The sequence below is a fragment of the Patella vulgata genome, chromosome 3 (genome assembly GCF_932274485.2).
Source record: "Patella vulgata chromosome 3, xgPatVulg1.2, whole genome shotgun sequence".
Lineage (NCBI taxonomy): Eukaryota > Metazoa > Mollusca > Gastropoda > Patellidae > Patella > Patella vulgata.
In genome coordinates this window covers 42,778,203-42,793,865 of record NC_065881.2, presented here as the reverse complement: position 1 = coordinate 42,793,865, position 15,663 = coordinate 42,778,203, and the positions used below count along the sequence as shown (strand labels likewise).

General features: G+C 34.5%; 1 protein-coding gene across 14 annotated transcripts in view; it reads left to right on the top strand.

Moving 5' to 3' along the window:
• Positions 1–15,663, top strand: part of LOC126815229 (talin-2-like) — an 81,031-nt gene that overhangs the window by 28,996 nt on the left and 36,372 nt on the right. For 13 of the 14 annotated variants that reach the window (XM_056099792.1, XM_056099793.1, XM_056099795.1 and 10 more), the window contains exons 3-20: positions 22–119; positions 353–482; positions 1,644–1,793; positions 2,525–2,667; positions 2,871–2,998; positions 3,198–3,261; positions 3,590–3,694; positions 5,228–5,317; positions 5,437–5,502; positions 5,672–5,773; positions 6,630–6,706; positions 7,762–7,945; positions 11,083–11,223; positions 12,174–12,334; positions 12,641–12,794; positions 12,975–13,079; positions 13,772–13,939; positions 15,258–15,473. In XM_056099792.1, coding sequence (XP_055955767.1) covers positions 22–119; positions 353–482; positions 1,644–1,793; positions 2,525–2,667; positions 2,871–2,998; positions 3,198–3,261; positions 3,590–3,694; positions 5,228–5,317; positions 5,437–5,502; positions 5,672–5,773; positions 6,630–6,706; positions 7,762–7,945; positions 11,083–11,223; positions 12,174–12,334; positions 12,641–12,794; positions 12,975–13,079; positions 13,772–13,939; positions 15,258–15,473 — 2,282 coding nt within the window. The remainder of the gene's footprint in view (positions 1–21; positions 120–352; positions 483–1,643; positions 1,794–2,524; positions 2,668–2,870; positions 2,999–3,197; positions 3,262–3,589; positions 3,695–5,227; positions 5,318–5,436; positions 5,503–5,671; positions 5,774–6,629; positions 6,707–7,761; positions 7,946–11,082; positions 11,224–12,173; positions 12,335–12,640; positions 12,795–12,974; positions 13,080–13,771; positions 13,940–15,257; positions 15,474–15,663) is intronic. The other variant, XM_056099798.1, reaches the window with a different exon arrangement.

Here is a 15,663-nt window from a genome sequence, read left to right as displayed (position 1 = left end):
TTCCTGATTATTATTTTTCAGCATCTGAGTATGGTTTGTTTTTAGCAGACGAAGATCCTAAGAAGGGAGTATGGCTAGAACAGGGAAGAAGTTTGGAGTATTATCTCCTCAGAAATGGAGTAAGATTTAGATAATTAATTTGCTCTACCCAGCAATTCAATTAAACATTACTATTTTTAGCAATATGTTAACTAACAATATGATTGTTTGATCCGCGATTCCAGAAATTCTATGTAATGAATGATTTGGCCAACTTGCTATTCGGGTGAAGGAAAAACAAATTTACAGGATATTTTATTCCCATCCTGCATAGATAAACTTGACTCAATTTTTTCTATTTTCAACATTTTAGGATCTTTTGGAATACAAAAAAAAGCACAGAATATTAAAGGTGCGAACGTTGGATGGAGCTTTAAAAACTCTACAGGTAGATGACAGTCATACTGTTGGTGGATTGATGGTTACCATCTGTACAAGAATGGGTGAGTGTAATACAATTTATGATCTCTCAGTAACAGCGTATTTGCTGACCAGGGCTCACACGTAAAAAAAATGCACAGATTTTTTTCCCGCCAACTCGAATATTTTATCTGCTAAAGAGGTGTGATAAAAAAGACATGTAACAATTTTATTTCTTAGATAGGCCTGTTATAAAAAAAATTACAAAATCCTTCAGTGTTTAAATGTCAAATCTCATCCAAGGATTGCCAAATTTCCAGTTATCTTTAAAGTTACATTTTGTGGTACATGTACAATAGGCCTATTGTCAATTTCAGGTACTGTCATGGTATCAGAATCTGAATCACTGATAAAAATTCCAATTACTTTAGACTCGTCGTTAACTTTAGAACATTTTGGCGGCGATAATGAAAAAAAGGCGGGGGGACCCTTTTCTTACTCGAGAATCATCGCGACTTGTTATTGCGTTTCCGCCCCATGTTGATAATGTAATTTGAAATTATAATATCCAATTAGACATGCTTGTATATTTATTTGCCATATAATGCCCCAGCAAACAAAATTCAAGATATATAAAACTCTTTAAAATAATTGTCGGACATCTTTATTATTGCCCATTATTATTTTAAGACGAAAAAAAAAACGTTGAATAATAACCATTTGGATTAATTATTAAGTGGAAATAATGACCTGAAATAAACTTTTATCATTGACAATTATCAATCAACTAAAACCATTAATCAAAGACAATGGGTTAGTATTACTGATTGACATGTTCTGGGTTATAAGCTAATTGATTAATTGATGATGTTGTGATTGACACTCAACGTTATGGTCAATCTAGGATAAATATGATTAAAATTTTAAGATTTTTTTCCTGCCACTTCTTAAAAGAATCGCTTAGTACTTCAAAACGTTATCAAAATTATCGCCACTGTAATTTTTTTATTTTAAATTGGAGACCGACAGCGTGATCCATGCTGCTGACAGACGAATCTGACATTAGTTAAGGTGATAAATATAAAACAATATTCTGCTGTTTTATCAGCACAAGAGCTAGGCCAGGCCCAAGCTAGCCCTACAAATTTCGAGCAGTCTTTTTTTTAGACTACGTTTTGTTCGAGAAAGAATATTATATTACTAGGAATGTGTATGATGGAATTTATAATTATTTATTAAAACAGGTATAACAAATCATGAAGAATATTCTCTAGTTAGAGAATTAGCTGAGGATGAGAAAGAGAAAACCCTCACATTAAAACGAGATAAGTCAATAGCCAAAGATCAAAAGAAACTGGAAGAAATGAAGAAAAAATTACACACAGATGATGATAGTAAGTTTCGTTACATCATCTAGGTATTGTGGCCGGGGGAAGATTTTGTGGTGTTCCTTAGTTAATGTACTTTCTAAAAATATTAATGAACAGTTGTAATATTCATATATGGTCACAGATGTCTACTTAATATTCCTGTTTTTAAGAATGAATGAAAATACTGACATGGCTATATTTGGACATCATTTTATGACAATAACTTTTATAAGGGGGCTCGGACAATATTGTAATATGAAATTCCATATTGAACAAAAGATTATTTAGATATGATTATTTTGTCATCTCATGTAGATAAGTTTTGTTAAAAACTGGTAATTTCTGGTTGTATCGCAATTCACCTTCTCACAATTCGCATATTAAATCGTGAGACGCCTAATCGATGTATCGAGATTCTTTTTTTATGTTTTTTTTTGTCGCATCAGTAAGTAATCTTTCGCTTTTAATTATCCATGTCACACATTATCCATAGTTACACAAACACTCTTAAATTGTTTTGGTCCTTATTTTGATCCACATGAATATCGTGATATAAAACAGTTTTATTTCTTCAACATCAGCAGGACTAAAAATATCAATTATTCATTTATCCTGTTGTTTTCTTGGTAAATATTGACCTGGTTATGAATTGTGATATGGATCGTATCGTAGCACCTGAATCGCAATATGTATTGTATTGTGACTGCAGTGGCAATACCCAGCACTATTTAAAACATATGTTATTCTGTTTTCAGTGAATTGGCTGGATCATTCTAAAACTCTTCGAGAACAAGGCATAGATCAAAATGAAATTCTGCTTCTCAGACGAAAATTTTTCTTTTCTGACCAGAATGTAGATGCTCGAGATCCTATACAGTTGAATTTACTGTATGTACAGGTACGTCACTTTATATACCACAAATAATATGTGAACAGTAATTCACTTTAATTGAGTGATTGATCCTTATTAACTTGATAGATTCATGTATTTCTATGAACTTGATGATAACCAAATAATCTAACATATTTATAGTTCTTTTTTGTTGTGATAGAAATTATCAGCATGTTATTTAATAATAATTGTTATATAATTAATTATAGTCTCGAGATGCTATTCTAAATGGTACACATCCTGTTAGTTTGGAAGAGGCTATTAAGTTTGGTGGAATTCAGTGTCAAATACAATTTGGCGACCATGTTGATTCGAAACATAAATCAGGATTTTTAGAGTAAGTATCTTTACATGACACTCTATCTTTGGTGGCACTCCATGTTGCCCTTTTCAAATAATGAGAACCAGAATAATTTTGTTTTAATCCATTCATCGTGTCAAACGATGTCCAGAATCCCCTTTAAAGTTCTTAATACATATAAATAATAATTATGATTTGCTCTTTTCAATTTAAAACATATTTTGTTGTTTTATAGTTTAAAAGAGTTTCTTCCTAAAGAATATCTGAAAGTAAAAGGAGCAGAGAAGAAAATTTTTCAGGTGAGTAAATTTTACCAAGAAAAAGCACATTAATTTCTTTTGGTCAGTTAGTGGCTGGTGACGGATTTTTATTATAAGTCATGCTTTACCCATCTTCCAATACAATTCTGCAACCCTGCATTGCCATATTCTTCACAAGTATTACAGAGTTCCACAAAAACAATTTACCGTATAAAGATGGTCATCATATATAGTTCATGAAATAGCCATTCATTAAACTTCCTTCCAGCAATAATAAAAATAGATGGAAAATGCAAACGGCATGTTGAGATGTAATAATTTTATATAAATGATACTGGTTCAAATTTTTGTATTTTTATTTTTTTAGGAACATAAACAACATGCAGGTTTATCAGAAATTGAAGGAAAAGTAAAATATACACACCAATGTCGTTCGCTAAAAACATATGGTATCACTTTCTTCCTTGTAAAGGTAGGTGATTGTCAATTAAAATAATTGAAATATTACTGTAGTAACATAATAGGAATATCACTGTGGTATTATATATTCTGTTTTTCATCTATATATATATTTGTGACTGTCATTTGTCTGTCTGTCTGTCTGTCTGTTCGGGGTTGGCGACTACACTAGGTCTGCCCCGAGTCTGAAATTTGGGGTATAGGGTTAGCTAGGACCGGGGAGTAACATAGACCAGGTGGCGTTAGTCTACCACTTCCGGTTTTGGAGTTATGACCCCCCCGAGTGAAGCCGGTCTGTTCGGGGTTGGCGGCTACACTAGGTCTGCCCCGAGTCTGAAATTTGGGGTATAGGGGTAGCTCGGACCGAGGAGTAGCATAGGCCAGGTGGCGTTAGTCTACCACGTCCGGTTTCGGAGTTATGACCCCCGAGCGAATTCTGTCTGTTCGGGGTTGGTGGCTACATCTGCCCCCAGTCTGAAATTTGGGGTATAGGGGTAGCTCAGACTACCACTGCCGGTTTCGGAGTTATGACCCCCGATCGAAGTCTGTCTCTTCGGGGTTGGCAGCTACATTAGGTCTGCCCCGAGTCTGAAATTTGGGGTATAGGGGTAGCTCGGACCGGGGAGTAACATAGGCCAGGTGGCGTTACGTCTACCACTTCCGGTTTCGGAGTTATGATCCCCAAATGAAGCCGGTTTGTTCGGGGTTGACGGCTACACTAGGTCTGCCCCGAGTCTGAAATTTGGGGTATAGGGGTAGCTCGGACCGGGGAGTAACATAGACCAGGTGGCGTTAGTCTACCACTTCCGGTTTCGGAGTTATGACCCCCCAGCGAAGCCGGGTATCCTGCTAGTATTTACATATATACTAGGATCTCACTATATGTTTCGGTATAACAACATTGGCTATATCAATGATGTTCTAAAATAGCATTATAGTGAAGAGCTGCACATTATAGGTGATTCGCTATAACATGGGGTATATCAATCTACCCCAACAACAGTGTTATAGTGAAGACCTGTTGACCCCTGTATGTCTAACTTACTGCCTATTTCTCTATTGGTACAAATATACTATTATTTCTCTTGAAAAAATGGAAACTGTGTGACAACTAGAGTTATATAGGGGGGTTGGATGGTTCAATGGTTAGCGCGTGCATGTTGTATCATAAGGACTGTCATTGAGTCAGCTGGCAGAGTTTCAATTCCCTGGTTGTGTGTGACGAGTAGGGTCGCCTGTCCAACCTTGTGGGTTTTCTCCTTGTCCTCCAGTTTCCTGCCACTGCTAAAGACCCCTACGCGCAGGCGAAGTATTGAAATAAAATTTAAATATGTTAGTCCCAAAATGACCTAGTTTGTGTCGAGTGGACCTTAAACCTCTCTCTCTCTCTCTCTCTCTCTCTCTCTCTCTCTGTGTAGAGTCATATAAATTATATGCCTTAGAGAATGCAGTGAACTTTTTTTTTTCATCTCATCTATTTAAGATATGTAAGTAGCATTACATAAATGTTTCTATAATCAAATAATAACTGTTCTTTTATTTACAGGAAAAATTAAAAGGAAAAAATAAGTTAGTTCCTCGTTTATTGGGTATAACTAAAGAAAGTGTTGTTCGTGTTGATGAAAAAACCAAAGAGGTTAGAATTACCTTGATTTCTCATCAAATAAAGTATAATGCATATAAATTAATATTGTAATGATTATAAATGTATGAACATATTTTGATGTATGAAAGAGGCATTATATTTTGTTTTAGATCATGAAAACTTGGCCGTTAACTACAGTAAGAAGATGGGCTGCCTCTCCTAATAGTTTTACTCTGGTAAGTTAAATATCTGTTCACAATATGTACTACAGCCTAAATGTTTTAGATCAAATCCCCTTGTTCTACCAGGCATTGTCTAGTATATCCCTTGATTTAAATTTCAAATTTTATGTGTTATAGTCCTGGTATAAATAGTTTTATTGTTCTATATAATGCATGTTTTCAGGATTTTGGTGATTATTCTGATACATATTATTCTGTACAAACAACAGAAGGTGAACAAATCTCTCAACTTATTGCTGGTTATATTGATATTATTCTAGGCAAGGTAGGTTATTTTCTCTTTACAACATATTGTTGGAAACTTTTTGTTCAGGCAGTGGATCCTAACCTTAAAGCTAGCCTGGAGGTCGGGTGTTCGATCCCTGCATTGGCCGAGAAAGTTCATCTGGATTTTCCGACGTGGTTTCCCCTTGTCAGTGGTGCAGAACGGAGGGCCTGACAAGGACAGCTGTCTAGTCCTTCGGATGAGACGAAAAACCGAGGTCCCGTGTATACATTAGAATGCACGTAAAAGATCCCTTGGCAGTTGGAATTCGATATAAGAGTAGGCGATAGTGTCGCTGCCCGGGCAAAATTTCCCTCATAGCACACTGTATGGCGTATGCCCGTCTTTATAAGCCCAGTATAGGAGCAGAACAGTAGGACGTTAAACCCCATTTCATTCCATTTCCTAACCTTAAATTCAGTGATTTACCTCCAAAAGTCAGAATGTTTGTACTAATGTAAAATTTGATAAGATGAATGTTTTATCAATATATTTGTGGCAAGAAATCGGTGGGAAAAGAAAAAGGATTTATTTTAATAAAATGAAAGATATCAGATACTGTCACCCCTTGTATAATTAATGATATTAGAAGATGGCCATATTTAGCCTGTCGATAACCTTCATTCAGAATTGTTTTAATTTAAAAATAAAGTCCAAAATATTTACAGGGTATAAGACAAATTGATAATAAAAACTTTAGTTCAAATGTGTACATGTCACTCAATGAGTTGATTGCAATCCTGTCATTTAGGAATATCCAAAACTTACAATTGAGCTTCACCTGTACCTATATAGTAAGATATCCACAGATGATTCTTGTGAAGTTTTCATTCTGATATATTATAATTTATTACAGAAAAAAGCTAAAGATCATCTGGGTATAGATGGTGATGATAATTCTATGATGTTAGAAGATAATGTTGCACCAGCCAAGTAAGTCATAGTATAGATTGGCAGACAAATCTTACTATAATTATTTTGATGGCCTCATTTTAGAAGATGTTTCAGAATAGTTTTTGTTATTCAGATATTCTTATATTTGCATTTTGTTATTTGCATTTTGCTATCTGTGGTTTAATGGTCGAAAGAGAGACATAGTAATATATTGGTACTGCATGAGGATGTTAGCCTGAGTGTTGTTTCAATATATTACGCAATGTCTGAAGCTCGAGACCATTAAACAACTTTAATACAGACACTATCCAGCACTTGCTTTTCATGAAATACATCACATGAGTTCAATTGGTAAGTTGCCTGTACATTATTTGAATACTGTCATGCCAGCATCAAAGGATGATGTTACATCTGTTTTTTAAATATTTATAAAGTGTGATCTTAATATCTAAACTCCGAGCAATTCTTACAGCTGTTTTAATTACATATACCGGCTAAATCCAAGGTAGATGACTGTCGATTACATTTATAGCAAAGTTAAAGATAAACAGTCCCATACTAACAGGGACCGTACAATATAAAAACATTTATATTTTCATAAAATTTCGTCATTTCTCTTAAAATTATCACAAAATGGAAAAATATCATAAAAAATATAAAAAATATAAAATTTCACTATTTCTCATCAAATGAGACGAAATTTTATTCAAAATATAAAATTAACCATAAATCACTACTCCCAATAATAAATTTCTATACTAATAAATCCGGATGTGAATAAGAAAATCATTCAGTTATTTTATCACCCCCAGCTTGTTGTTCTTTCATTATCTATTTGACAGTGTTCAGTCAATGTTATGTGGGTATATGAACACCTGGCTCTCACATGGGGTTGGGGGGGCATATGCCCGGTGATGACACTTCTTGAGTGGTGTCAAGTTATCTAAGTGCATACTAGAAATATTTAAAAGGAGACCCTTTGAATATTTATGGACTAAATATTGGACAAAATATAAATTTTGGACAAAAATCTGTGTACGGTCCCTATACTAACTATATCACAATTTATCTTCTTTTTTTTTTTTTGCAAACAGGGCGACAATTATTCAACATAATACAAGTAAAGTTAGCCATGCTAGTTCTGGTAATGTAGCTATACCAGCTGTTATACGTGATGGTGGACAAGGTGAATCACAGTATGGTACCGGTTCAATGCAGTCAGCCATGTATACACAGGTTACAAACCAATCTATCAGTGGACATTCTGCTGCTCACAGTGTTAGTGTTAACTGCTTGTCTTTCTAACCCCTGGTATAATCTCAAACATTATAGAAAGAAAATGCTTTAATAAACTAAGACAAGTTATTTGCACAGCCCTGAAAAAAACGCCACTTGAAAAAAACATTTAGACCAACTCTTTGTTCATTGTCTGTTGCACATACAGAAACAACAGAATAAAATTACATGCTTAATCTTGAATATGATTATAAATAAGCTTCATGGATATATTCAAGTTTTTATAGACACAAAATTTATTAGATCCAGACTATTTAAAAAAAAATTATAATTTTAAAATCAGGTCTATAGATGTTTGAGATTCCACTATTTCATTGATATGATATGCATTTATTTACAGATCTAAATCAGTGAACTTTTAACTTTGATTGAATGATTCAAACAAAAAAAACCCACTATTACTAATTGATAATATTATGATAAAAGAAACATCTGCCATGGTTTTAACTGAACAAAGTTAACTGATTTACATCAATTATATAGGACAGTTTGAAATTTATATAACTTTAAAGCATCTTATTACAAAGTGAATTTTAGAAGATGTAACTCATATAACGATATAAGGTAAACCATATATGTTTGATATTTCTTAGATAACTGATACAACATGAATGGTGTGTGATCTTACTAGCAGTTTAGATTTGATAACTTTGTGGAATAAAATGTAGCTTTCCTGTAGATTTAGACATATAAACTTGCACATAATTGAAGTTTTGAAAATCAAAATTTTAAATACATGTTCTTGGATAACAAATTAGAGATAGCTTTTCATTTAGCCAATATTTATTTATTTATTTATTTATTTATTTATTTATACTCAGCCAAATTAAAAACTTGACACTCAGGATTTTTGGGACTAGATTTTTAATATTTGGTTTAAGGCAACTATTTTAGTGTTATGTTGTGCACAGACGACCTTCACATCAACAGAAAGCAAGAATACGTCTCGCCGAAAGTCCTTGACATTGATAACGTTTGTGATGTCACAGTACCCCCCAAAATGAAATTCACAGACTTGGAGAACAATCGGAATAAAGTGTTTAGTAACGGTTGTGGCCTCCTAGCGTCTCGTACTGCCACACAACGTCTTCTCATGGATCTCAGAACATTAGTAAACACTACCCGAGGAAGACGTCGCCACTGCTCAGCAAGAGCATGTTGAAGGTCCTGCAACGTCAGTGGTGGATTCACTTGCTGACGAACACGTTGACCCAGTTCGTCCCAGATGTGTTCAATAGGATTAAGGTCGGGGCTAAGCGACGGCCAATCCAGGACTTGGACACCGGCATTTCTTAAAAAATTCTGGGTAGCAATTGCTGTATGGGGTCGAGCATTGTCTTGTTGAAACGTTAGTCCAGGCCCATGTCTCTGCATAAACGGAAGAAAAACAGGTTGCAAAATCTGATCCCTGTACTGGACAGCATTTAAGTTCCCTTGGACAACAACAAGAGGAGAATGTCCATGTGCACAAAAAGAACCCCATCCCATGACGCTGCCGCCACCAAATCGGTCAACTTCTCTGACGCATACTTGAGCGTAACGTTCACCTCGTCTGCGGTACACTCGGGCCCTGCCATCGGCAAATCTCAAAGTGAATCGAGATTCGTCACTAAAGACAACCGAATTCCACTGTCTTTGAGTAAATCTTATGTGTCTTGTGGCCCACACAAGTCTGTTATGGCGATGAAGAGGTGTCAATATTGGTCCATTATAGGGCCTGCGAGCTCGAAGACCAGCAGCCTGCAAGCGATTTCGAACAGTTTGTGCAGTTACCCTTCCACCAAACATCTCTCTACTTGTGGAGGTTGCAGTGACAAATCTGTTTCTAAGATGACGTAATCGTATTGCTTGATCTTCCTGGAGTGACGTCACACGTAGCGCTCCCGCCCTTGGGCGGTCGGCAATAGTTCCAGTTTAAAGCACTCTCATTCTAAGATTAATTATTGTCTGGCGTGAACAATTAAAGGCTCTTGCAACAGTGACCACAGACTGACCAGCATAGAGCCTACCTATAGCACGTAGACGTTCTACATTTGAAAGGTGCGGCATTTTCTAACATAGATGAAAATAACAATTTTAATTTGTTTTTCCAGTTCAAGTTACGTGTGTGTGTTCCGTTTAAGCAAACTTGCATCGATTGACCTCACGAGTTTGTTTATGCACATGTTTTTCATCTTTATATGCTCAAAAGTCACGTGATCCACATGACTTTACAATTTTATGAAATTAAAGGCTTCTTACTACTTACTATCGTTAGAAACACTTTAAAATTTATTTGACTTACCAGAAAAAAAAATTTGTTGAAATTCATCAGTGTCAAGTTTTGAATTTGGCTGAGTATATTTATTTTATTTATTTATTTATTTATTTATTTATTTATTATTCATCTATTTATTTATTTATACTAATATTTGTATTTATTGCATAGTTATTTTCTTTAAATAATAGTGAACAATCATATCACGATGCGTCCACGACTTTTTTGGTAGGCTTTACTCTTGAAAATATATACACACAGATTTCTCTTTTGAAGGGTTCTGTTTCTTTCATTATGAACATATTCAAATATATAAATCACACATATAGTATTTTCTGAGCACAGCTATTGGGTTTAGGAATAGCCTACATATTATTTATATTTATCCTCTACATAATATATATCACATTCTTACAGACAAGGTTTTTATATGATTGGTACAGTTTACCTACTGATAGTGATATTAACTATATATTTATTTTGTAATAAAGCATGTTTTGTTGAAGGTTTCTTATTCAACTAAACAATTTTGTGTGTGTTAGCATGAAACTTCAGGAATTCAAATTTACATTTACCTATAGCAAAGAACCAATATACAGGATTTGAAATAAGAGTTCCCTCAAGCTAAAATCTAGTATTATCTTATTCCAAGGTAAATTTGGTGAAGAATAGTTGTTGAAATAGAATTATAATGACTTGTCAGAAGTACATAATTTACCCTTTTTGTTTTTAATCTTTTTACATGGTTTTTACTCCGGATTATTTTTCCCGTTCGACTATATTTGGTTTACATCATTATCCAATTTAATTTTTACTCCACATACCAATACTGTTCATTATTTGAGTTCATTATATTTTGTAGGAAAAGAGCCGTGAAGAAGTTGGTTTAAATAAAGCTCAGAGAGCGTTATTATTGACAATAGAAGAAGGTTTGTCGTCTGTTAATGCTGCGCAGAGTCAACTTGAACATAAAGCAGATTTACCTACTCTTGGTTCTGATCCAGTAAGTATCTATTGCATTTACTACCTTGTAGGCCTACAATTTTTGACCATTCTGATAGACAATGCAGGAAAACTACTCATCACACCATGCACTTAATAATCAATGCAAGAATGCAGATAAAGCAAATTTAGGAAAAAAAAACAGCGGTGAGAGTACAAAAACTTCAAAAGAATAATCCTTTGTTTTTTCTTGAGATACCGAAACAGGCCAATGACTTTTATAAATGATGACACAGGAGAACTGGAGTAAACATGATAAAATAAAATAGAAAATGTTTTAAGTATAAAAATCTGATTCCCAAAATATAAATGATAGAAAAAGGTATAGGATAACATATTCATATAAATACTTGGCATAGTTAATGATTACTATGAATTTAATAGAATGGGGAATATGTCATAAGACAACATTAAATATCCCTCTAATACTTGGGTTCCCAACCTTTGAAGCACGACCCCAGAAACACTTTTCTTGGGGTGTTGGCGGACTACTCTGAAACTTTCGAAAAAATGCTATTTTCATGAAAAGCATATAAATCTCTGATCTATACACCTCTTGCCACATTTCCAATCGTCTTTCCTCTCTCACATCCACGATTTATTTCCATAGTCTCTCAGCACAACATTTTGATCAGGAAAGTGAACTAGTTTTAGGGGATTCCCACTCTATCTATATCGGGATGTGGATGATTTACCCGGGTGACTTTGTTCTTCAAGTAGTGGCGATCAAATGTTGGTTTTTGGAATGGAATCTCAACCAACAAAAGGTTGTGAATCACTGCTCTAGTAGATGTCCAAATCGAGAATAGCAAATACTTTTAAATGTTGATTTATTAATTTTATTATGTTTCTCTGCTAATTCAAATTAAATAATTGTTATGTTAATTTATCAAAATTAAATTTTTAGTCGGTAAATATAAATGACTTGATGAAAACTGTATTTATATCCAGGCATCAAAGAAATGGAGAGAAGATGCGCTAGATGTGTCAAGACAGAAAGTAGGAAGTCAGCTGTCTGCCATGAACGCTGCTACAGCACAATTAGTTACATTAACATCGGGTAATCAAGATGAAATAGATTATACTGCCGTCGGTTCAGCTGTCAATCAAATGTAAGTCCTTTCTTGTTATTATATATTGAATGCATACCCAATGTAGAAAAATGTGGAAAATTGTACCTTATAGAGTGTTCTGATGGAGTAAAATTAACATGTTATTGTTAGATGAACACTGAAATGTGACAATAAAGCCTAATTAGCTTTGGTCATAAATCCTACTCTCTACGACTCCTAAATCCCTCCTAAATCATCACTTTTAGTTTTATTTCGAAAAATTGTGACTTTGGCGGCCTACATCGTGTATTCACATTGTGGTATATTGTTATGATAATAAACAGCTTGATGAAAATATTATTTTAGTTCATCTAATCTGGGAGAGTTTAGTGGAGATGTAAAGATGTTGGCTGCACTACAAGATGACTCTAATAGTGGTAATAAGTTAATGGATGCTGCTAGACGTTTAGCTGGTGCCTTCAGTAATCTCTTACAAGCTGCACAACCCGGTTCATCAGAGGTATGTTTTCGTAACATGGTTTACAGGGATAATTGATAGTAATGTTGCAAGATTTTATTTAGAAGAATTCCCTCCACCAAGATTATAAAAAGCTCATAGGCTTCCGGTTATTTTGTTTAAAAAATTGGCAAAAAGTCCTCCTATATATATATATATTCTATTTACATATATATTTTTCAGCCCCGATTACAATTATTATCAGCCGCAGGTAAAATTGGTGAAGCCAGTCAAGAAGTTATGGATAATGTTGGCGAAACAACTGAAGATATGGACAAAGCCTATCAGGTACCCCGGCTCTACCCAAACTAAATATAAGAATATAAGATAAGACATGAAATGATTTTATTAGTGTGTAATTAACTGATCTTTTATTTACTTATTTGTTAAGAGTAAATTGGGAGTTATATGCATATAACTCAGCGCGGGGGGGTGTCCATCAAATGGACACAAAACCGGACCCAACTTTTCAAGAGTAAAATTTTGCGTAGAATACGATGCTGAGTGGTAATCAGTCCGCCGTTGGGGCATTTTCGGCGTCAAAGGTCAAATGAGTTCATTTGCACTGAAAGTGAATGTGCAGTCATTCTTGTATTATGAAAAGAAGCTGAAAATGATCGAAAGTAATCACACTTTCAATAAAAATGTAAACTTGCTAAATTCACCTTTAGTCTTAGTGACCCTGGAGGTCAAAAGGTGAAATTTACCATTTTTGGACTAGGAAGATTTAAAGCAATAAAATGTCAACGTAAAATATAAAAACTAAAGCGAAACCTGTTCTAATTAATAATAGGAAAATTTAAAATTTAACTTTAGGGGGTCTTAGCACCGAACTTTTACTTTGGAATGTCGATTTACTCTAGATTTGTGCCAATTTGATGGACACCCCCCCCCCCCCCCCCCCCCGCACTGAGCCTCCAGACTATTTGTTAAAAATGTTTTGATAAAATATGATAAAATTTGTATATAATTATTTACAGGATACACTACTATCTCTAGCTAAAGCTGTCGCTAATGCTACAGCAGCTCTAGTTCTAAAAGCTAAAACAGTGGCTAATAAAACTGAAGATCAGGGATTACAGAATAAGGTTATCAGTTCTGCTACACAATGTGCTTTAGCAACCTCACAACTTGTGGCTTGTACTAAGGTAACCCATTTTCTTACTTTATATGAATTTTCTTACCTTTCTATAAACCAGCGGCTGCCAGGCAGATACACCCACATGGATAGAGAACAAGCTAAACAAAAAGAGATTTTTCGTATAATCAAGGGCCATAATTCAGGAAGTTATTGATGGACATCCAGGCGGACAGGGGCGACGGCAATATACATCCACATGAAAATGTGGGCGTATAAAAAAGTCTTCATATAAATTCTTTTAGTTTTTGCTAACCATTGTTTTTAACTATCACACAAATATACCGGAAACTGTACAAAATACTTCGGTAAATGAAATGTATATAATAATAATAATAATCAAACACTCTAGAAATGATTTCTCACCTCATATAAATTTTTATACGCCCACATTTTCATATGGAATATATTGTTATCAGCCCTTTCCGTCCGTCCACAAATTGTTTGTGGACACTCTACAGGTCACAATTCTTATCCGATTTTGACGAAACTTGAAATATAGGTTTATCTCCAAAAGATCTTGGCTGCTTTCGATATTGGCATGTATCGGATCGAAACTTCATGGATTATGGCGAAAATCACGTTTTTAGCTTGTGGACCCTATAGAGGTCACAATTTTTATCCTATTTAGAAAAACGTTTTAATGTATCACCGTTACACCCTAAGGACGGCTGATTTTGAATTTTGTGAAAATCGGCCCAAAACTGACAGGCAAAATGGCCGCCCCTCGTTCTCAAATAGCGTAAAAATATGGTATATCAAGGTTGTGGACCCTATAGAGGTCACAATTTTTATCCGATTTTGTTGAAACTTGAAATATAAGTTTATAACCCAAAGATCTCGGTTCCTTTTGATATTTGCGCATATCGAATTGTAATTTCCTGAATTATGGCCCTTGATTGTAGGAAAAATCACTTTCTTTTTAGCTTGTTCCCTATCCATCTCTCGAAAATGTGGGCGTATCCTGCCTGGCAGTCGCTGGTTGTAATTTTCAAACGATGTTTTGAAAGTAAACTATATGCATACTTTCTAGCGCTAAAAACACTGTTTTAAACGATACCAGTGGTACAATGTATGGCCCTTGATGGTACGAAAAATCGCTTTTTGTTTAACTTGTTCTCATCCATTTCTTTCAAAATGTGGGCGTATCTTGCCTGGCAGTCGCTTGTATTTATTTTTTAAATGTTTAACTCGTACAAAAATATAACTGTACAAAGTCACATAAGACACTCTGAAACTGGTAAAAACTAAAATATTTCTTGTACCCTATTCATGATGTTTCTTTCAATTGAAGAGCATTAAATGTATTAAACATAATCTGTTTTCAGGTTGTAGCACCAACAATAGGTCATCCAGCTTGTCAAGAACAACTTATAGAAGCAGCTAAACTTGTGGCTAAATCTGTAGAAGGTATTGTTGAAGCTGCCCAGGGGGCTTGTAGAGATGATTATGTATTACAAGATCTAGGTGGAGCGGCTACACTTGTTACCAAGGCTCTTAATGATTTATTACAACATATCAAAAAGGCTGCTGGTCCAACAAAGGTATAATTATTAAAACTATTATACAATTATTTTAATAGACTTGATCATCAGGATGTTTGTTGATATTGATGACAAGAAACAGATTTTGAATCTCATTTGATTGTCTAGATCCTAATTGAGTATGTTTGTTTGTTTGTTGATTTTTGACGAAACATTATTGCATACATCCATATTAGTAAGATAAGCAACA